This window comes from Prionailurus bengalensis, chromosome B3, assembly GCF_016509475.1.
Source record: "Prionailurus bengalensis isolate Pbe53 chromosome B3, Fcat_Pben_1.1_paternal_pri, whole genome shotgun sequence".
NCBI classification, from domain to species: Eukaryota; Metazoa; Chordata; class Mammalia; order Carnivora; family Felidae; genus Prionailurus; species Prionailurus bengalensis.
The window spans coordinates 99,121,100-99,144,492 of NC_057355.1; the positions used below are offsets into that span (position 1 = coordinate 99,121,100).

The 23,393-nt window shown below is 41.9% G+C and overlaps 1 protein-coding gene across 10 annotated transcripts in view; it reads right to left on the reverse strand.

The window, feature by feature from the left end:
* Window positions 1–23,393, reverse strand: part of NIN (ninein) — a 99,085-nt gene that overhangs the window by 34,858 nt on the left and 40,834 nt on the right. For all 10 annotated transcript variants that reach the window (XM_043556120.1, XM_043556117.1, XM_043556121.1 and 7 more), the window contains 11 exons: window positions 17,051–17,090; window positions 15,604–15,794; window positions 11,349–11,495; window positions 10,709–10,876; window positions 10,081–10,217; window positions 9,633–9,773; window positions 9,221–9,395; window positions 6,422–6,532; window positions 5,943–6,032; window positions 2,453–2,591; window positions 479–600 (listed from right to left, as the gene is read on the reverse strand). In XM_043556120.1, the coding sequence (XP_043412055.1) occupies window positions 479–600; window positions 2,453–2,591; window positions 5,943–6,032; window positions 6,422–6,532; window positions 9,221–9,395; window positions 9,633–9,773; window positions 10,081–10,217; window positions 10,709–10,876; window positions 11,349–11,495; window positions 15,604–15,794; window positions 17,051–17,090 (1,461 nt within the window). The remainder of the gene's footprint in view (window positions 1–478; window positions 601–2,452; window positions 2,592–5,942; window positions 6,033–6,421; window positions 6,533–9,220; window positions 9,396–9,632; window positions 9,774–10,080; window positions 10,218–10,708; window positions 10,877–11,348; window positions 11,496–15,603; window positions 15,795–17,050; window positions 17,091–23,393) is intronic.

The window sequence follows — 23,393 nt, forward strand, 5'->3', positions numbered from 1 at the left end:
AAGCACAAACAAGTATGCTACAAGGCAGAATGAAAAATATAACAGCTATAGAAAACAGACAAATATATTGGTCAAGGGTATTCAGGAATGGGTTCATGCAGGAGATAGCATTTGATCTAAACTCTGAAGGGTAAGTAGAGGAAATGTATAAAAAGTGGTGCTCTAGGGGCACTTGGGTGGCTCAGTCAGTTAAGCGTCCTTCAGCTCAGGTCATGATCTCACGGTTTGTGAGTTTGACCTTCGCGTCGAGCTCTGTGCTGACAGCTCAGAGCCTGGAGCCTGATTCAGATTCACATTCCTGTGTGTGTGTGTCTCTCTCTGCCCCTGCCCAATTTGTGCTCTCTCTCTCAAAAATAAACATTAAAAAAAAATTTTTTTTAATAGGGATGCTCCATGAAGTAAAAAGAATTAAGTATGTCCTACAAGCCAAAGCTTGCCAGAGCTCAAAAAATGAGAGAACAGAGTAAGAAGGACTTACTTTATCTTCAAGCTCCAGTCTTAAGCGACATAAGTCCCTGTGATGTTGTTCTTTCATCTGCTCAATGACCAGCTCCGCCTCGATGCTCATAGTCAATGGATTGCATTCTTCAGAACCAAGCCCTGAAAAACACACAGGATCTGGTGACCCTCCAGCAGGCTCTTTCAATAACACAACTGACTTCTGAGGAAGGAACGTCCAGTTAAAGGAATAAATCTCAGCCTCAATTACCACTGATGAGATCTACTAGGAAACCATCGATGCCAAGAGGTTTCTTGCTTTCAAGCATTATGGAAAACAAGAAAAAAATGAAGGTGAACAGGCAATACAGTAAGATTCTTTCATGTACAGACTGTACCAAACCTTCACAGAATTCATCTTTTTGAAGAGTAGGTGGGGTTAGGTATGGAAACTGTGGTTTAAATGTGATCTTCTAAAATGAAAATGCTGGGAAGTGAGGTAGTTTGATTAAACCAATCAGCTTTCTATCCATCCAACAAATACTATGGTGACAAACGAGCAGAGGGGCAAAGTGGCAGAAGATGCCTGGAGGCGTTAACTTCATGGGTCAAGACAGCGAACCCACCCCTCAATGACAGAAGATTGAGTATTACGATATTAGTTTCCTATAGTGCAAGTGGAGCCCCATTTTAAATTATCAGCTAAAATTTTAAAAATAGGGCATAGGTTTGGAACCTGGATATAGGCAGTTTGGGAGAAAAATTCTCAAGTCATTGATATGAGTTCACTTCTGCAACCATCCCTGATGATGACGGGGAAGGACGCTGAAATGTGAAGCATAAATTGGAGACTGAGCTTGTACACAGACAAAACGATCATGTCTAATACTATGTGGGAATCTCTTAAGGCAGGGGATTCAAAAAAGTTTCTCACATGGGGTCCATAGGCAGATAGGAGAAAGGGCATGGCTAGCATCCAAGATGAAGTCTTGCCTTGGGCTTTCTTTCCGTATATTCTTTCTTTTCCAGTTGGCATATCCCCAACTGAGAAGTGATAGTTGGGATATGGACCACCCCAGCACGGCACAGCTTCGCATGCCCATGAGGAGAACCCCCAAAACTATGGAAAAAGTCCAGAGAAGCTTCTGAGATGCATCATACACCATCAGTTGGGTTCCATCCTCACACTACAGTAAGGCTACTGACCACATACTTAGAATCACAGGAAAGGTCTTAAGCCCTCTCCCCATCCCCTCCCAAATCCTTTATTCTAGAATAAACAGGTAAGGAGAGGAATAAACAATCCTTGTAAGAACCTGTACTTGCATAGCAGTGGGGAAGACCATAACAGAAAAATTTATTATAAGCCCTTTGTGAAATTCAAACTCCACACACTGAGGAAAGAGGCAGAATGCCAGGAGGGAGGAAAAAAGCTGATGAAAAAGTAGCAGCGTTCCCAAACAACTCTGCCTTCCAACTTTCCCACTCAAAGTCCTCCTCAAAGGCACAGGCAACCAACACTTATTTAACTTCTTAGTTGTTTTACAGAGGCAATGCCGATGTTTAACACAGCCAGTGTAAGAAAACCAAATTCTGGTTTCTGGTTGGCCTATTCTCCAAAATGATCATCATACCAGTGAGGCACTCCTTAAGAAAGGGAGCACTCAGCAATAGCTCAGTGTCTGAATTGTAACACTCCCAAGCGCTGGATTCTCAGACCTGTGGCCAATTTCTTTTGTTTGTTTTTTTAAACAAAGCAAATATCCTTGGGGTTTGATTTTTCCATTCCTTTGTTGATACATATAAAAATCAGAAAGAAATATTCTCATAAAGACTTTAAGGATAAATGAAGAAAACAGACCACAAGCGAAATAGCTCAAGAAAATAGTACTGCCCAGGTTGTTTTTTAAATTTTTGTTGGTTGCCAAAGTTGTGCAATTTTATATTCAACCATGGCCATAAAAGCAAAAACCAAAGGCAGAGCCTCTGAAAAGATGATGTCTGAATGGCTTACCCTGGTCAGGCTCAATGCAACCACTGTTAACCTCAAGTTCTTCTGACACTGAGTTCTTTAAGGGAAGTCTCAACACTTTGCCTTGTGTGCGAAATTCCTCCAGCTCAGACTGGAGTTCATCCACTTGGTCTTGTAATACCTGGAGTTTAGAAACAAACACAAGTCTTTGTTTCCTTTTTTAGTTCGTTTACTTTAAATGTTTATTTTTCAGAGAGAGGGAATGGGAGAGGGGCAGAGAGGGGGACAGATGATCCGAAGTAGGCTCTGTGCTAACAGCAGAGAGCCTGATGTGGGGCTCAACTCCATAAACCATGAGATCATCACCTGAGCCGAAATCAAGAGTTGGACACTTAACCAACTGAGCCACCCAGGCACTCCATAAAAACCAAAAACCACTACAAGTCTTATACATGACAGCAAAAGCACAAGCAACAAAAGAAAAAAGATAAACTGGACATCACTAAACCAAAACCTTTTTATTTTGAAGGGTATCACGAAAGTAAGAAGACAACCCACAGAATAGGACGATAGCTTTTGCAAATTACATGGTCTGATAAGGGACTTCTAACTAGAGTATACAAGGAACTATTACAACTCAATAATAAAAAGACAATCCATTTAAACATTAGGCAAAGGATCTGAATAGACCTTCCTGGAAAAGGAGATATGCAGGGGCACCTGGGTGGCTCAGTCAGCTGGTTAAGCATCCAACTCTTGACTTCAGAGTTCAGGTCATGATCTTGTGGTTCGTGAGTTCAGGCCCTGCATCAGGCTCTGCGCTGACAACACAAAGCCTGCTTGGGATTCTCTCTCTCCCTCTCTCTCTGCCCCTACCCCATTCATGCTCTCTCTCTCAAAATAAATAAGCTTAAAAAAAAAAGGAGATATATTCTGAGAAGCCCTTGAAGAGATACTCAAAATCATTAGTCATCAGGGAAATGCAAATAAAAAACACAATGAGGTACCACTTCATAACCCCTAGGGATGGGTTGACTCCAGAAGACAGCAAAAACAACAGGTGTCAATGATGTACAGAAATTGGAACTCTGTACAATTTGGGAAAAGTTTGGCAGTTCCTCCAAAAGTTAAACATGCAGTGATCATATGACCCAGCAGTTCCACCCCCAGACATATACCAAAGAGAAATGAAAACATATCCACGTAAAAACTTATGCACAGATGTTCACAGCAGCATTATTCATAACAGTCAGACTAACCCCAATGTTCATCAACTAATGAATGGATAAATAAAATGTGGTATGGCCATAAAATGGAATATAATGTAGCAGTGAAAAGAAAGGAAGTCAGCGGTGCCTGGGTAGCTCAGTTGGTGAAGCATCAGATTTGTGATTTTGGCTCAGGTCATGATCTTGCAATTCATTAGTTCAAGTCCTGCATCGGGCTCTGCACAGACCGTGCAGAGCCTGCTTGGGATTCTGTCTCCCTCTCTCTGCCCCTCCCCTGCTTGCTTTCTATCTCTCTGTCAAAATAAATAAAACTAAAAGACTGAAGAAAGAAAGAAAGAAAGAAAGAAAGAAAGAAAGAAAGAAAGAAAGAAAGAAAGAAAGAAAGAAACCACTGATATTCCCTACAACATGGATGAACCTTGAAAACACTATGGGAAGTGAAGGAGGTCAGCCACAAAGGACCACATAGTGTAGGATTCCACTTATATGAAGTGTAAAGGATAGGCAAGTCTCCAGAGACAAAAAAGGTGGATTATTAGTTGCCTAGGGGGAGATTACAGCTAAGTGGAGTGGGAGTTTCTTTCTGGGGTGATGAAAACGTTCTAAGATCAACTATGGTAGTGATTGTACAATTCTGTGAATATACTAAAAGACACTGAATTGTACACTCTAAACGGTGAACTATGTGGGTGAATGGTGTATAATCTGTTTAAGAATATAATGGAATGGATTTGGGGAGGTAGAGATGACAGATTTTACTAATGAAATCCTAACTTTTAAGAACTATAAGGAAAACACCTCTACTTGATTAGAGCCGAGAGCCAAAACTTAATTGTAAAAGTGGCATTAATGTTTCATCTCTTTTCTCAAAATGTGCACATATATTTCCTGGGAAGGCAGGCTGTGGGCAACCTCATAAGGAAGTGATTGTTTTCCTCATTTCTGCACAAATACAATTTATGTCTAAAGTAGTCAGAACTCAGTTATACCTACCTTGTTAAAATCAACAAGTTTTTGTGATTCAAGAAGGGAAAAAAATCCCAAATTCCTAAGTTTAGGAGAGTTAAAAAAAAATCAAAGATGCCCATTATTTATAAAAATGTTTTTGTCTCTTCTGGTATGAATTTGTAATTATTACTAGCTAAAGCCCTGAGTGGTTTCTGCCTCATCTGCATTTTGTAAATAAGGTATCCAGGGAAAACACACACACACACACACACACACACACACACACACACACACACACGACAAAAGCAATTTACATCAGATTAGGTCTGCAGTGTTTGATTAAGAAAGGCTCACTTCAGGGGTGTGTGGTGTCGGGTGAGCATCCGACTTTAGCTCAGGTCATGATCTCGCGATTCATGAGTTTGAGACCCACGTCCGACTCTGTGCTGACAGCTCGGAGCCTGGAGCCTGCTTTGGATTCTCTGTCTCCCTCCCTCTCTCTCTGCCCCTGTCTCTCAAAAATGAATAAATGTTAAAAAAAATTTAAGAGGGGTGCCTGGGTGGCTCAGTCGGTTAAGCGGCCGACTTCGGCTCAGGTCGTGATCTTGCGGTCCGTGAGTTCGAGCCCCGCGTCGGGCTCTGTGCGGACAGCTCAGAGCCTGGAGCCTGTTTCAGATTCTGTGTCTCCCTCTCTCTGACCCTCCCCTGTTCATGCTCTGTCTCTCCCTGTCTCAGAAATAAATAAAACGTTAAAAAAAGAGTTTTTCAAAAAAAAAAAATTTAAGAAAGGCTCATTTTAGGGGCACCTGGGTGGCTCAGTTGGTTTAAGTGTCTGACTCTGGCTCAGGTCATGGTCTCATGGTTCTTGGGTTCAAGTCCCATGACGAACTCAGAGCCTGGAGCCTGCTTCAGATTCTGTGTCTTCCTCTCTCTCAAAAATAAACAAACATTTTTAAAAAATGCTCATTTTGGAATAAGCACATGCACATGACCACGTATTTCTCTACCTGGAATAAAACTACTATATTCTCCCCTAAGCACTAGCAATTTCTGACCTAGCTAAAACAGACTTAAATGCAGTTTGCATGATTCCCTAATATTCTGGGTACTAAATAATAACAGCTAACGTCTGGGCTAAGTGCTTTCTATGTTCCAGGCTCTGTTCTAAACACTCTACGTATATTCACTCATTAATTCTTCACAACCTACCGAGCAGGTACTCTTATTTTTACCATGTTATAGATGAGGAACTGAGGAACCCACAGATTAAGTAACATGCTTATGGTCACTAGTAAATGGTGAAGTGGGATTTGAACCCAGGCCCTCCTGGACTTAATTTCTCTTTAGTCACTTACCCTGCACTGCTGCTCATATTCGTTTCTCATCTGTGTCAGCCTCTCCTCTTGCAGAAAGAATTCAGCACTGCTAGGATCAAGGTCACCAAACTAGAAAAGGACAAGGACACAGCTTTCATTTGCCCCAAGTGTCCGTCTTGGACCTTTAACCCACCAAAGGCCTCAGTTTCTGGTGTTCACCCAGAGTATGGTCTCTTGAGTATGAAAGGAATGTGACATTTATGCAGAACATTACCAACTGGATGATGGGAGAACATTCTAGAGTGATGTGTTCAACTAAGGCAGGGGTCATTTCTCAGTATATGCAATGTTTCCCTTGTATCCAATCTCTGAAATTAGATCCCTGTAAAAACTGACGGCTTACTTTAGCCATCTAAATACTTCCCTAACAGAAATTTACTTGGTGGCATTGCTTCTGCTCTTTTGAGTAAACTACACTTTGGGCTGCATATCAGGAGATCAAATTCAAACAGATTTACCTTTTCTGCTAACACATTTTCCAAATTTCGCTGAAGTCTATTTGTCAGATTCTCATACTCTGCCAACTTCTCTGCATTTTCCAGAAGCTCATTTTCTAGACGACTGTTTTCCTGAAGCAATTTGGGGAAAGTAAATGGGCACAGATTAAAAATTAGCAAACTGTTGTACCATTTTATATGAAGCATAAATTCATGCTCTAGACTGAGAAAATTTGCTCAGCTTGAAAGTTTCAGTAGATTACAGAAGACAAAAGTAAAGATTAAAAAATTGGTATTTATCTTATAACCCAAAAGTTTGCCCCCTTCCTTTGATCCTACAGAACTATGCTAATACGGTAGCTGTTAGCAGACACGTGCAGATATTAAGCACTTGAAACATGTATAGTACAAATAGAGATGTACTCTAAGTATGTAAAATACTCAGTAGATTTTGAAAAGTTAGTGCAAAACTATAAAATGGCTCAATAATAATTTTTGTATATGGATTAGGAGTCTAAATAATGTTTTGGAGGTACTGGATTAAATAAAATGATTCCAATTAAATTCACTTGTTTCTTTTTATGCAGCCATTTGAAAATTTGAAGTTACATATACGGTTTGCATCGTATTTCTCTCCAATAGCATTGGAATGTAGTATTTAATGACACGGAAAAACATTCTCAACACATTGTTACAATTGGCTGCAGGCTACCTATCAGCAAAAGAGAACTCAGGAAAAAACATAAAAAGGTAGAATAACTAGGGGAGCCTGGGTGGCTCAGTTGGTTGATCGCCCGCCACTCTCGACTTCAGTTCAGGTCATGATCTCATGGTTCATGAGTTTGAGCTCCATGTCGAGCTCTTCACGGACAGTGTGGGGCCTGCTTGGGATTCTCTCTCTCCCTCTCTCTGTCTGCCCCTCCCCCATTTATGTCCGCTCTCTCTCTTGAAATAAACTTAAAAAAAAACTAAAATTAATACCATTTATTAAAGATATAGTTTGTTGATATTTACTTTACAATCTTATTTTGGCTTAATGGTGTAAAAGCTGCACATACAAGTTTTTCATAACTTGTATACTGAAATTATTATAATAACACATGAACAGAAGTCCACAAATGGTGGTTTTTTTTCTGTATATATAAAACTTGCTGGAGAGATTTCCACCCACATTTGTTTAAAAAAATAAAACTACACAGACATGCATTTTGACATATGTTCCATTCCAGTGTTAAAGGCTGATTGGAAGAACATTATTTTCAAAGCGTATTTTGCCAGAAGAATATAAAGCCAGTATATTTTTAATACATTCTAGTTCACACTCTTCACATAGCAATATGGAATGAAAAAGAGTATGCTTGAAGAATTTTTTCCTAAAAAAAAAAAAAAAACAAACAAAAAAAAACCACTTTCTCCCAAAATGCCGGTGCTAGAACGCTAAGCTTTCAAAGCATGTCTAAATTTAGATGTCAAAACAGGAGCAATCTCTGTGGTGTATTGGGCCTGTTCTGGTGCTCTGGAAACTAACAAATCAGATTCTGTTACTGACCATAGGGAAAACACAATCTGGACAGTGGGGAGGGAGACAGATGTAGACACAATTATCTGTGATGCACTATCTTCCGTCAAGAAAAAAGGAAGCATAATGGGAATGAAAGAGTCATGTGGTCTGCAGTGTTGGCAAAAGCAGTGAAGGAGCATAAAAACCCACTGAGAAACTGCGAGATCTGATGGCAGGTGCGGTTGGATTAAGGGCATGGCTCAGGGGGTTGCTGGCAGGACCTGAGGGTGGAAAAGTATAAGGACAAGGGCCCTTCCAAGGGCCTTCAGGGCTACCACGCTGTACTTTTACACAGGGTAACAGCACGTCTTCACTAAGTTCTTTAGGGTTCTTGAGTAATGTAACTCTAGTGGCCATATGGAGGCCGGATGGATGGAAGAAAAGATGCACGTAAGTCAGCTGAAATTCTGAACCTGTTCAGAGCCTGCAGAAATGGAGGAGGGGGATAAATCTGAGAGACGTTTCACAGCACCAACAGGACTTAGAGACTAATGTGACACCTCATGGTAATGACACAGATTAAGGAGAAAATTCAGAGAAAGAGGCGATTTGATGGTTAGGGTGGGAGAGTTAGCTCAGTTTTTGATGTGTGGAGTTTCAGGAACAACAGTTAATATACTACGCGTACTTATTTCCTTTTACAGGCTGCATATGCAGCATCTCATTTAGTCCCCATTTTAAATATGCTATGAGGCAGATATTACAACGGTGCCCATTTTGTACATTAGGAAACAGGTCTGGATAACGTGATCGAGGTTTTCCGGTAAGTAGTGGTATCCAGAATGGAAGTAGGCTGCACCGTATCAGAGTCTAGTAAAGAGAAGGATCGTTTCCTCTACTGAGACACGAGAAAAGAGGAGAGGATGTATAAGGCAAAAGACATATTTGGAAGCAAAGAAACAAAGCTGACGACCTGTGTGTGGCAGGAGACCATGCCATCTGCTCAGAATCGGGTGGGGGACAGGGAAGAGAGAAGTCATCAACCAGGTGCCAAAGAGCCCTAATGACTCAGTGCAACTACAAGGGGTGAGAAGAACAAGATCTGCTGATTGACACCGCGGGCACACCAGAAGCCTGGACACTCCTGCAATCTAGATCCCAGCAGGGGCTCTGTCACGTCTGGGTCATGACCCAGCAGGACAAATATACGGGAATCCTGGGACTGCGCCCTGGGCAGACCTGCCCTCTTTCCAGAGCTGTGGTTTTCCATGTGGTGTTCCCAGCAGGGACACGGACCAGAGAACTAAGAGGATGACTACCTTTAAAGAGAGGGCAAGGCGGTCCCGGATGTAGTTCTCTTCTGTTTTTGCCTTTTCAATTTCCTGCTCAAGTTCCAAGCGCTGCTTGCCCACCTGTTGCAGGATCTGTTCTCTCTCCTTTCGGAGTTCATTCTTTAAGGCTGCTATTCGCTCCTTGTACTCTTCATCCAGTTTCCTGTGAGGAGGAAAGACCAATAAGCTGCCAGTAAGACCGTGAGAGGTCCTTATGCAGACCCACCAAAAATGGAAACACAGAGTTCTACAGATGGAAAGATCTACTGGGTCCTGCTTTCCTTAAGGCTCGACCACACCTGCGTCCCTCCAGCCAGGTGTGGCTGAGCAGGCACCAGGCTGAGCCCCACCACCCTGGCCAGTGTGGTGGGAAAGAGGGCCCTGGCCCCGCCAGTCCCACCTGAGGTTGTACTCATTGCGCCGCTCGATGGCCGCATGGTGATCATCCACCTCGGAAGCCATTAGAGACTTGAGCTTCTCAGCTTTGTCCAGATCTGACCGTAGCTTCTCTTTCTCTCTGACCACTTGATCAACTCGCTCCCTTGAAAGAGAAATAGACCAAGTTAAAGGGAAACCATCTCTAAGCAACAGGTGGACCCAAAAAAGTTCTCCTCTGGCTGGCTTCAGTACAAAAACAAAACCAAGGCAACCAAAACCCTTCCAAAATAAACACTTCCACAGCTTCCTTCAGAAGCCTACATGCAAATCTAAGCGTTACTTAATTTTCACAATAGTGAGATGACAGGAGATTAGCTCCATTTGCATACAGAATGTGTCACAGGCCTCCAAAGGACTTGCTGGGCAAGCAGGAAAGGGAACAGGGCGGGTGGACCTTCCAAGCAACTCACAGCAAATGCCGGATCTCAGCCTTAAAGCTGGCCAGAGCTGCCTGGTGAATGCCATTCTTGGTGACCAAAAGTTCATTTTCAAGAGCCAGTGTCAATTCTGTCAGGTTGACATTCCCATCAAGGCTGAAATCCAAGGCCTAGAAATCAGAACAAGTTCAAGATAATTACAAGTTCTGTCCTCTAAAGCGGAAGCTGTGAAGGGTATACAAACCCAGAGAAGTGAATGTACAATCAAGAAGTTGGATGATCACATTTCTTTAGTGACTGCTTGGGAACAACCTTCAATTGAAGTTCTAAGGAAATCATACATGCTCACGTGCATGTTTAACAAAATATTCTCTAGCGCTGTAAATAAATACAATAGTATAACTCTAATCTTTACCAGCCAGAGATCAGTTAAGAGCATTGCACTTGTCAATAGTTTTGGTGTTAAAAACATGGAAAGTAGTTAGCAACAGACTCCTGATTAAAGGGGGTAAGAAAAGTTACTTCTTATTTCTGAGAGCTTGTGAACAGAAGAATCATTAAGGAGAAATCAAATTAAATCAAATCAAATCAGTTTCAAAAGCTCTGGAATTTTTCAACCCTTCCCCAGTCTGTCATTTCTCTCTCATTTTAGCTGCCACACCTTCAGGATCTCCTGGCTGTTCTCAATGCCCTCTTCCTGCCAGGAGTCGAGTATTTTCTCCACTGATGCATAGCCCATCCCATCATCCAGGCAGGAGAAGACCCGAAAGCCAATGGTACTTGTCATTGCTGATGGGGTTGTGGTACGTCGTCCACTCTCATCGAAGGACTGGGAGAAGAAAGAGACTTGAGCAAGGTCAGGTCTTTCAACCAGACATTGACCCAAACTGGTCTGCCCTGACCACACTGAGCAGAAGCCATGTCTTTCTAACACTATTAAAAAAAAAATAAAGTCACGCAGCCCCTTTGATCTTTCTTTCCCAAGGGAGTCAAGAATGCAAAACTTATCAAAAACAGTTGCTCTGGTAGGGAGATCCTTGACATAGATGTGTCTTTACTTAACACCAGGTTTCTTTGGACCCACAGCTAACATTAAGGGGCATAATTAGTGGCTTCCCACTCTGTAATTTATGGTCATTTTTCAAACCCAACTTTTCCTTCCCAATGGTTTAGTCTTTCTTCTTCTTTTGCTTCTCTCTTTCTCCTTATTCTTCTTCAAACAACAGATTAATTCATTAGAAACTATTCAAGTGGGTTTTAACTTCTGCTCACAAAGAAACCACTTCCTATTTCTCTCTCACCTGCATGGAGAGGTGCCTTTTCAACTGTCTATATGGAGTAGATGCTGATGGTGTGAGGGATTTTCCATTTTTGAATAAGCCATAGAAAAAATCTTCTACGCTCATTGTACCATCAGGATCAAGATTATGGAAGACTTCCTCAAGCATCTGGAAAAGAGTAACCATTTACTTTAAGTATTTCCCTCAAAATAACACAAGGCCCAAAGTACATTCGTGGCCAATAGAAACTGGCACCACTGTTGACCCCAAGGCTCCAGAAATATAACATGTCCCTTTATTCTCATTTCACTGAATTTATTTTCCTTTTCAGTAATATGTCCTTCCTCCTCCACAAGCTAAGCATAAACATCCATTTTCATAATCCTAGGCAATTTAGCAATTAACTGTTTTCTTTTTTACTCACACTTGTAAAATGGGTAATCTTTTTTTTAATTAAAAAAATTTTTTTAAACATTTATTTTTGAGAGACACAGAGAGATAGAGGGTAAGCAGAGGAGGGTGCAGAGAGAGAGAGGGAGTCACAGAATCTGAAATAGGTTCCAGGCTCTGAGCTGTGAGCACAGAGCCTGATGTGGGGCTCAAACCCACGAACCGTGAGATCATGACCTGAGCTGAAGTGGGATGCTTAAGGGACTGAGCCACCCAGGCGCCCCAAATGGGTAATATTTAATGTTGCTACACATTATTCTTATGGATTAAAAAATATAAAGATATAGCTTTCCAGTGTTGTAACAACAGAAATAAGTTTGGACAGTCATTAAACTATTATATTGCGGTGACTCAACACGATATTTTGTTTATATTGAATTTTTGCAATTGGTATGTTGGCACAGCAGAATTTGGTCTGGGACAGACTGCAATGATCTAAGAGTTTGGGTCTGAAACTCATGACTCGGGATTTAGAGCACTACATGGAACAGGACTGCATGTATTGGGGTTTGTTTTAATGCTTTAGCACGGGAGAAATGAAGGTCGGATAGGAAAGATTTTGTGTGTGTCCAACAGAACGGCCCCAAGAGATGTAAAGAGAAGGGAATTTTGCCTGTTTTGTGCCCTTTAACGGTAATCCAGTAGTCCTCATCATGTAATTGGGGAAGGAGAGACTGGACTGTAGTCCCTTCAGAGCCTTGCCTACAAGATGGTTTGTTCCCTTAGCGCAGTAGAGGAATAGAAAGGATGGATAAAGCGGCATGAGTCACTGACACCACAGAATAGGGAGGAAAGGCAATGAGCTCTTTTTTCCTGGCAGTTGGATTCCTCTTTCCTTTGGGGGCTTAAGTTTTTCTATACAGACACCCCTCCATTGTACAGAACAGAAATCGCCTGAGGATCTTGTTAAAATGCAGGCTCTGATACAGTTAAATCTGGGGGTGGGGTCTGAGATTCTGAATCTCTAACAAGTTCTCAGGTGATGCCCACAGAGTAAGCAACATATTTAATCTGAAGGCATTAGAGTCTGCAACTGGGTCCATTCTAACAAAGGCCTCTTTGTAACACATCTTCAAAGTTTCAATATCCATTTTGTAACTCTGGACTATTGCTAGGATTCATCATCTCATAATTGTTGATTTTATTCTTCATGGAAGTGCCCGAGGCATTTCTTTTATCTCCAATGCTTCTTTCCAATTCACATCCAATAGGAAACATCTGTCTCTATTCTTTTTTTAATACCACTTCCTCTGGTGAGGACTCTGAAACAAGAAACCATTCTAAAGAGTGGAAATCTTTGGAAGAGGAACAGTTTCTAATAGAGAATTATATGGTAAAACCAATGGAAAGGTATTTGGGTGGGATTCTGAGGTCACTAAGATCCCTCAGCAGTTCTGTCTTGTTCTTACCAACCCAAAGAACACTTTCTTAGAGGACTAGGCCCTCGGGATCATCAAACCGTAAGTCACAGTAAAATCCAGGTGTGCTGACTGAAGTGAACAACTGTATTTTGGCTCTAACCTTAGCTCCACACTGCTTGGCCTTGTGACCCTGGCCAAATTGATGCACAGCTTCCAGACTGCCTAAAAAGCCATCACCTCATTCAAAGTGGAGGAGCAGGTGAGTCCCACCAGTTATTGTACATGGGGGGAGTAGGCGAGTGGTGAATAGAAGGTTGTGGATTCAGAAAAAGGCAGGGTTGGGCTAAATAGAACACAAGTCAAATGGGCAAGTGGGGCACCTCCACAGTCTGTGCAGGAGCCAGATCCAGAACCCTGAGGACATTCTTACTCCTCACGACACACCAGCCAGGCAGGTCTCTGGATGGTTGATTTCCCAAGGTATACATTGGGACACAATGCACTAGAATAGGGTAACAAACCCAAATACCCAGAGAGGCCAGGAAGGTGATATTAATGAATGAGGCAGGATGGTTTTGAGACACTACAAAGGAGTGCCATGTAAAGCAGGGAACTGAACACACGAGTGCGTGTCCTGTCCAGAGGAGCTAGCCAGCCACTTCTCCTGGCTAGCAAAATGGGAGTCAAATCTTTGGGTTTTTAGAAAAATCTGATTTAAAAAAAGTGTAGCAAGAGTTCAATTTTTAAACATTGGGCATACCAAAAGAACAAACAACAAAAGCAACTCAAAACTTTGGGCCATATTTGGCATGTGCCCTCCCTGCCGTACAGCGGTCCTTGCTTCTGGAAAGCATAGTACGTGAGACACTGAGTCTAGTTCCCCTTCCTGGTAACGGCAACAAGCAGCAGCGACATCACTTTCTTTATCTAGAAAACGAGGAGATGACTAAATCTAAAATTGCTTTCAGTCATAAAATCCTATGATCCCAAGTTGCTTGTGGATGAGATCATCTTGAACTTTCAGCTCCTCTGTGGTTGAGAGCTAATAGTACAAAGTACTATAGTATTTCATGACTTTTTTTTTTTTTTGGTGGGGGGAAACATTAAGTAAAAGCTATACTCAATGAGCAATCTTTTACTCATCCTTGGATGAGAGGAAAATAACTAAATAAGCTACTTCTTTCCCTGCGTTTTAGAAATTCCACCACAGAAGAAAATGCAATTCCCCACAAATGGCTACAGTTTATTCCAAGAATTGTTCTTAGATAAATAATCCAAGTTTGTGCAGTATTGTGCAGTATTTCTTGGCAAAACATCCCAAGGTTCTGCATACTGCACTGGGTTTATAATTTAGGAGGATGAATTTAATGTTATGACTCAACAACACTGGAAAATAAATGACCACTGAGCCATTAAAAAGGTAGTCAATGGGTATATAACAGTCACATATACTACAGAGGAGGAGGAAAAAAATCTCTTCTGCAAATGAGGCTACTTGGTAGCTTTTGATGATAAATCTGTTTTTGGTTTAGGAAAATAATATCATTTATCCCCTGAACAAGCAGGCAGTATGGTTTCAAATAGCATTCTAATCAGATTCCCCAAACTGCAACTGTAGCCCTAACCTCTGAGCCCCTCCAGTCCTTATTTTCAGCTCTTTGAAAGACATAGCTTAGAATTATTTATGTTCTTATATTTCATGGCTTTTCAAGCACCCAGTCCTGCCAGTTCCCATCTTAATTTTTCAGAAAACATAAAGCTCAGAATTTTACCAAGCAAGAGTCTTTTGGCGGGGGTGTGGTCCTTCTAGATTCTTCTGTATCTTCAAAACCACAAGCCCACCATTTTCCACTTCCTCATGACCAGAATATTGTGATAGCTCCTGGCTGGCTGGTCTCCTAGCCAAAGGCTGTCCGCACACCAATATACCCCATAAAAGCAGCTCAGACCATCCTCAGGATTTAAGTTTTTCTTGTATGTTACTCAATCTGCTGAAGAATGCAGGGTTGATACTGAGATCTTCTCTCCAAAAACCTAAACTCATCAGTCTGGCCTTTGAAATACTCTCCCAATTCAAATCTTCTGAACTCCCTACATAATCCTTCCTCCACGTCCTTCTCACATTGTGTTTTGTGAATGCCACTTCTACAGATATATCTGACATGGTGGCCGCACCAAGCTGGTTAGTGTCTAGTAATAATGTGGGGTAACATGCTTAGCACAGTGAGGGTCACGTACTATGGGTTCAATGAGTGTCAGCTATTGTCAGGTTTGGGGTTTTTTTCCCACAACCCAACACAAGCTTCTTACGAAAGAATCTTCAAGGCTTATCTCCCAGGAAAAAAAGAGAATGGAATCTCTGTAACATGCTGCAGGAAGGCAAAATATGGCTGTTCCTAGCCTGTGACCAGTTCAGATTTCATCATGATTATTATTCCTGAATAAAAATATGATGCAAGGCTTACCTCTCCATCGATATTCTGCAGGCCATACTGCTCACAGATGGAGACCAGCTTCTTTCGGTTCAGGTGACCATCACGGGTGATCCCCAGATCTTCACAAACCTCCTGCAGTTTCTCTTCTATCCAGTCTTGGGGAGCAGAAGACCCACTTTGTGAGGCATTCAAGTCATCTGGGTTCCAAAATCTTAACTGGCCTGAAATAAAAACATATATTGTGCTGTTCCCAAAGGAATTGCAAAGAGAGAGAGCCTGTTCTCAAAGAAAACTTTTTGAAAGTAAATATTACAAGAAAGAGACTATAAATGCTGATTCCATCTTGATTTGAATCTGTAGTCCAAATGAAATGCAACCACTGGTTCTTAGGCTGCAACAAGAGCAAACAGGCACATTTTTCTATACCACACGAGAAATATCTCCTGTGCAAGCATACCAAGGTTCTAGTCTGTTTTATTCCAACTGAAAACATGCACAGGCTTAAGGCTTGGATGTAACTGGAAGAGAAGGCTAGTTGAGAACCATTCCAAAGAGATTTATCAGCCCTGCCTCAACTATAGCTACAGACTTTATCTAATCACCACTTTCTTTCTGGTCTAAGCACTAGAACTGCTTTTACTAAGAAGGAAATGATTTCGTAATAAATATCATAAAATAATCATAAAAGTCTCAGGATTAGCCTGTTTACACATTTAAATATTCTGACCTACAAACAAACCAACTTGAAAGAATAAATGGTTGTAAATTACAAGTTGCTAGTTACCTATACATTAAGGATACATTTTATTTGAAAACGTAAGGATCAAACTCATTTAAAAATCAAAATTTACTTATCCTCTATCATAAATTCTAATTAAACTTTCCACTTACATACGAGAGTTTTAGAAAGTCAGTACTTAATCATGAGATAATTACTAGGACAGTTTTGTGTGCCTGGAAGAACCTTAGAGGGTTGAGAAGAGCATTTAGTGCTACCGTTACTATTTATTGAACAAATTAAGTTCATTACTGCTGTGTCTTTCCAGGTTAGAGACATAGAGAACACACAGTAATTACACTTAAGTGGAGTACAGCCAGGGTAGGCTGTGAGGTGGGCTCAAATTCTGTCAGCTGAACCACAGTGCCATCTGCTGGCCCCAGCAGTTCAACACTAAATAGGTTAATTTGAAAGTTTGCCTAAGAGAGTAATTAACCCATAAGTGAAATTCTACATCTTACTTGCCATACCTTGTGTGAGGTTAAAATGCTGGGATTTTAAAACTATGAACTTTCCATTGGGAATGGATTTTTTTGTTGTTGCTGTTGTTCTTAACGTTACTTCTTAGCGGGCCTCCAGCATGCAAGGCTGTTTGTTGGGAAGAAGGCTAAGAGATGCAGGAAATGGGGACGTGGAAAGTGCCCTGGGAATGGCAGCCCTTCCTTTCCAGGCAGGCTCCAACACACACACAGTTCCTACCTTCCGCTTCATACTCTTCACTGCGCTGTGTCTTCCAGTGCTAGAGAAGGCAAGAAGAAAAGATTAGTGTGCTTTAGTAAATATTCAGTTTTTCCAGGAAAAACTCTGGGATCATCACCTGAGTAAGTCACATGATTCAGAACCTTTCGGGTGGGCCATCCTTAGTCAACCAGCAAATCGAGAAGAGACACCTAAGAAACACCACTTAGCCACCCGCACTATCTCACTAGGGATTTGCCTTTCACATTTGCAAATTCACTTATTCAACAGCTAAACCTGTCACAGCCGATAAAACCAAGCCAAAGCAAATATTCAGAATCCATCAACCAACAAAAATTCATACCATGCATTTATGAATCTGTTCTTCAATGTTTATTGGGTGCCAAGTGTTATGATACAACTTCAGGATACAACTATGAACAGAACAGACACATTTCTTGCCTCAAGAAGTTTAAATGCTAATGAAGACATGCAGACAAGAAAACAAAGTATAATATTGTAGTGTATTAAGTGTGATGGAGGGGCGCCTGGGTGGCTCAGTCGGTTCAGCATCCGACTTCAGCTCAGGTCACGATCTCATGTCTCCTGGGTTCAAGCCCTGCGTCAGGCTCTGTGCTGACAGCTTGGAGCCTGAAGCCTGCTTCAGATTCTGTGTCTCCTTCTCTCTCTCTGCCCTTCCCCCACTTGGCATTCTGTCTCTCTCTCAAAAAATAAATAAGCATTTAAAAATTAATAAATCAGAAAGCCTATAAAAAGTGTTATGATGTAGAAGTTCAAATACTATGAGGGTATCTAAATAGGATCCTTCAGACTTAGGAGATCTGGGTAGACTTCCTGAAAGAAGCAACATCTAAACTGAGACCTGAAGGGTGAGCAGGAGACAGCCATGTGAAAAGAAAGGAGCAGCTGCTATTTGCTGAAGCACAGAGGTAAGAATGAGCCTAGCATGTCTGTGACACAGTGAGGGAGGAGACAGAGATGCAACCCCAAACAGGTGGGCTAGAAAGCTCAAGTTAAAGAAAATACATGTTACCAGTAAACTGCATTAGAAGCAGTGAAATTTACCTGAACTGGACCATTTTGCCCCTATTGTGCTATGTTACTACTGGTCTTTTTCAGGTCACATCATACATTTATAGTGTGTGTACTGCATGAAAGCACCCAGCCAGGACACAATCAGAACCAAACTCTGGACATTTGTCCACCAGCCAAGCGCAGCACAGGTCTGCTTCTGGTCAGTGGCAACAAGTAGGTTGCGGTGGCCCTTGGCCAGCCCGCGAGGTGCCTAATCACTCCTGTTGGGAGGTTTTACAACCATGGCAGGAAACCCTGTTGAGAAAAGGTGTATCCCCCTTTCAAAACCTGGCTGCTGTCTCAGCAGAGATCCAACTTGATGAATGAAACTGCTTTCGATAACAAATACCCAGCCCTTTCTCTGTGATGGTTGAACTGTACAAGATGATCTGATTTCCTGGAATCCTCAATAAACTCAACAGGAAAATAAGCCTGATTAACTCCAGTCTCCAAGAGCTGGCATCCCTATGGCAAACAGTGTACCACCCTAAATTCTTAGACTGAACGTTGACTTTCAGTATACCATTCAAGTTGATATGAGTGGAGGTCCTCTTTCAGGCAACCCAAGCATGTCTTTTTCCACCCCATACTCACTCATGCTGGTCCTCTCCAATTAATTAAAGGACCGTTGTATACCAGAATTTCACAGTCCCCTATTTTACTTGGAAAGACGCTGAAGAGAGCATCAGAGAGTTTCCCCAGTTTTGTCACACTAAACTAAAACTCCAGACTGACAATGCTGAGGTTGATCGTTCATGCCATGCAGAAGACCTCAAAAAGCCATAACTCACAATGTACAATTTCACTACAACTCATTCAGATTACAACTGAAAAGTATCGCTTCTCGGCCTTTTGGCTAAGATCAAGTGCAGATTACAACTGAAAACCACTAATATACATGGTAGTTACGGAAACAGAATTAGGGGACAGTGTGATTTTTGCTTGTTCGTTTGTGATTACAATTTTAGCAGCCCACAGTTCCTCCTAAAGACGTATTTCAAACCTAGTGGATATATGAGGCATGGTAGGGGTAAGGAAGGAGCGGTGGGGTAAACAGCCCTCTGTAAATTTTCTTACATTATTATTTCTGGGCGGAGCTCTACTGTTTTCATATAAAATGATTTAAATCAATAAAGCTCCACTAATAAAAGCGTCCTGTCTGTCCCAGCATATTTATTTTCTTACCCACAGAGCAAAGACTTAAATTCTTATACTAATACTACTTTCGCATCTCCAAATTGTGAAAATTCATTCATTATTCAGCATATAATTTGGAAGCGCCCTAAAATGGAATCCCTTAAATCTGCTTAAAACAAATAAAATAGGTTTCTATGATCTAAGAACCACTGGTCAAAATAAAACTAAATCACAAGGAGGAAAGGATTTTTAACAGCACAAATGGACAGAACAAAAACAGGAAGAGTATCAATGGGCCCCACCAATAAGCCCGGACTGGGACACACAGATGGAAAAATGCAAAAATTCACTAGAGAATTTGAATGGCAGATTAGAACTGGCAGGATGAAAGAATCAGCAAATTTGAAGACTAGTCAGTTCACATTATCTAGTCTGAGGATCTAAAAGAGAAACACACCTTCAAAACCCCCTTGGTAACAATTCCTAAAGTCATGAGGTGTGTATAGTTACTTAAAAGTTTATTGCTTACATTTTCTCACTTCTCCATTCATTTTATTTATTTATTTATCTTTAATGTTTGTTTATTTCTGAGAGAGAGGGACAGACAGAGCACGAGCAGGGGAGGGGCAGAGAGAGAGGAAGACAGAATGTGAAGCAGGCTCCAAGCTCTGAGCTGTCAGCACAGAGCCTGATGCGGGGCCATGAAATCACCAACTCTGAGATCATGACCTGAGCTGAAGTCAGACACTCAACCGACTGAGCTACCCAGGCGCCCCTCCATTCATTTAAAAATAGTGAGCAATCAGTTCAGAGAAGCAAGAGGATTTAACATACTGTTTCAAATATTTCGTGAGTCTATGGGACTGGATGATTGTATCGGATTCACTTCTTATTTATTTTGAGAGAGCAAGTGAGCGAACAAGGGACAGGGAGAGAGGGAAAGAGAAAATCCCAAGCAGGTTTCACATTCAGCACACAGCCCAATGCAGGGCTCCATCTCAAGACCATGAGATCATGACCTGAGCAGAAATCAAGTCAGACACTTAACCGAGTGAGTCACTCAGGTGCCCCCATACCTGATTCGGTTCTCAGGACAGTACTTCCCCAACTGTTCTCCTTCCCTGGTTCTTTCCCCAAACTAATAAGAATAAGGGGGTTACAGCACAGACAAAGAAGCCATACTGCCCCTTAACTACTGAATTTGGCCTGGACAAATTTATTAATTGCTTTTTGCCTCAGTTTCTCCATCTATAAAATGGGAATAAAGTAGTACATATTTCACAGAGTTGGGTAAAATGCTTAAAATTGTGCTTGGCAGGGGCGCCTGGGTGGCTTGGTCGGTTAAGCGTCCGACTTCGGCTCAGGTCATGATCTCACGGTCCGTGAGTTCCAGCCCCGCGTCAGGCTCTGTGCTGACAGCTCAGAGCCTGGAGCCTGTTTCAGATTCTGTGTCTCCCTCTCTCTCTGCCCCTCCCCTGTTCATGCTCTGTCTCTCTCTGTCTCAAAAATAGATAAATGTTAAAAAAAAAAATTTAAAATTGTGCTTGGCAAACAATAAGCACTATAAAATCTTATTTTTATTGAACATGTGTTTATGTAGTACATATTAAATTTATTTTTGAAGATTTTATTTTCATTACCATGTTTAAACTTAAGGCATTAATTTAGGCGGCCTGGGGGGAATTATCAGTTATTCATATAAATTTGTAAGAAAATGCCAAGTCCAGTAGATAGATATGCAAAGAATACAAAGAGACAATTCACATAAAAGGCAACACAAATAAATATGGGGAAAGACTCATTTCAACAGCAAAGAAGTGTAAATTAAAACCAGGGAATCCCTTTGTTCCCATTAAATTAGCAGTACTTAAGTCCTATTACCATCAAGGTTATGAATTAAAATAGACCTCTTTATATGTTCCTGGTAGCAGTGGGAATGGTATTACCCTTTTGGTAAAGAAAATTGCTTCATGTTCCAAAAGCTATGAAAATGTTCGTATTCTTTGACCCAATAATTTCATATGATTTCCACTGACAATAAAATCAAAGGAAAAAAGTTTATGCACGGATAGGTACATTTAGAACTTTTTACAAAAAGTCCTGAAAGTGTAATTCTAGGGGTGTCTGGGTGGCTCAGTCAGTTAAACATCTGACTTTGGCTCAGGTTATGATCTCACGGTTCGTGGGTTCAAGCTCCACATCAGGCTCTGTGCTGACAGTTCAGAGCCTGGAGCCTGCTTCCGATTCTGTGTCTCCCTCTCTTTCTGTCCCTCCGTTGCTTGTGCTCTGCCTCTCTCTCTCACAAGAATAAATAAAACCATTAAAAAAATTTAAGTACAATTCTAAAACCATGTAAGAGATGGAAAAACACGTGAAATGTTAAATGAAAGACCATGACAAAAATGCCACCTACGCTATGACTACCACGGGCAAAAATATTTATACAATTAGACAAAGAATGGAAGGAAATAGAGATAAGAAAAATAGATGCATTTAGTTGAGGGACTATGGGAAACAGTTATATTTCCTTTGCTATTATAAATGTTTGTGCAATATAAACAGGTGCAACTTCACTATTTCTTTTTAACCCCCTGCCCTCTAATTCTCACTAAATGAATTTCCTGTGACCTGGGGGTGGGGAGAAAGGGAAAGTTCTTTCACAGAACCCACCTGCTCTGTGACCTGAGACAGAGGAGACCTGGAGTGGTGGGAGTGGGGGGGTGGCGGGTGCTGTTCAGGAGGGTGAAAGCTGCTGATGCCAGTGCCTCCTGAGCTTCTCAGAGTGTGGACAGATCAGGGACACCAGTTTGAGACCGGAATTGGGGACTGAGACCATGATCATCCTTCAGGCAGCTTAACCCAATGGCACCAGGCACAGCACGGCCTTCTAAAACCCCAGGCAGCACTGGCAGCTTAAATAATTTCACACAAACTCTGTGGGCAAGTGGTGGCAGGTAAGGGACAACTTGTTAAAAAATCTCTAGGGGAGGTGTGCCTGGGTGGCTCAGTCAGTTGGGCGTCCAACATCGGCTCAGGTCATAATCTCACAGCTTGTGAGTTCGAGCCCTGTATCAGGCTCTGTGCTGACAGCTCAGAGCCTGGAGCCTGCTTCGGATTCTGTGTCTCCCTCTCTCTCTGCTCCTCCCCTGCTCACTCTCTGTGTCTCTAACTCTCTAGGGGTAACAATTTCCCAAGCATTTCTCCCATGGCCCTGTATAAGAAACACAGATCCAGCTAGGAACAGCCCTGCCTAGAACCAAATGTATACTAAATGGCTACATTTCCATTCCAAGACCACTTCAGTTGGAGATGGAATTAGCCACCCAGAAACATGTGCTATGCTTCTCCCCAGTCTCCGCCAAGGGTCTTTTCCTTTAACAAGGGGGAGGTAAGCACACAGAAGCCGAATGTTTGTTGTTAAATTGCAATTTCGTGGGGTGCCTGGGTGGCTCATTTGGTTAGACGGCCGACTTCGGCTCAGGTCATGATCTCGTGGTCCGTGAGTTCGAGCCCCGCGTCGGGCTCTATGCTGACAGCTCAGCGCCTGGAGCCTGTTTCGGATTCTGTGTCTCCCTCTCTCTGACCCTCCCCTGTTCATGCTCTGTCTCTCTCTGTCCCAAAAATGAATAAACGTTAAAAAAAATCATTAAAAAAAATTGCAATTTCGAGGGGTGGGGTGGGGTGGGGTGCGGGGGAGATTCAGTTCATTCATCGCTCATGTTCATTCTCACTGCCTGGAGCCAGTAGTTCCAATTAAAAAGCAGGGGGAGCAGGAGGGGATGGCAGGTTAGAAGGTTGGAGGGATTAGGTCATTTGCCTACTGGAACACCATCAATAAAGGGAGGCATCATTCTGGAACAAGGTCTTTTAATTGCTGCCAGTTTACCCAGCACAGTGAAAGCCCGGCAGGTGGTCTTTAGACACAGATCAGCCATGAGCACTGGAAGGGAGATAATCTTAAAATCTTTGGAAAAGTGGGCGAAGAAGGGAGGGACAATTGCTGGCATGTGTTCTCAATACTAATTCATGAAAAAGGACTGAATTTCTTCCCCTGAAATCTTAGGTCATCTATCACTGGCGCAATGGATGTTAATAAGCGTTTTACGGTCATTCTGTTTGATTCTGGAGGCAA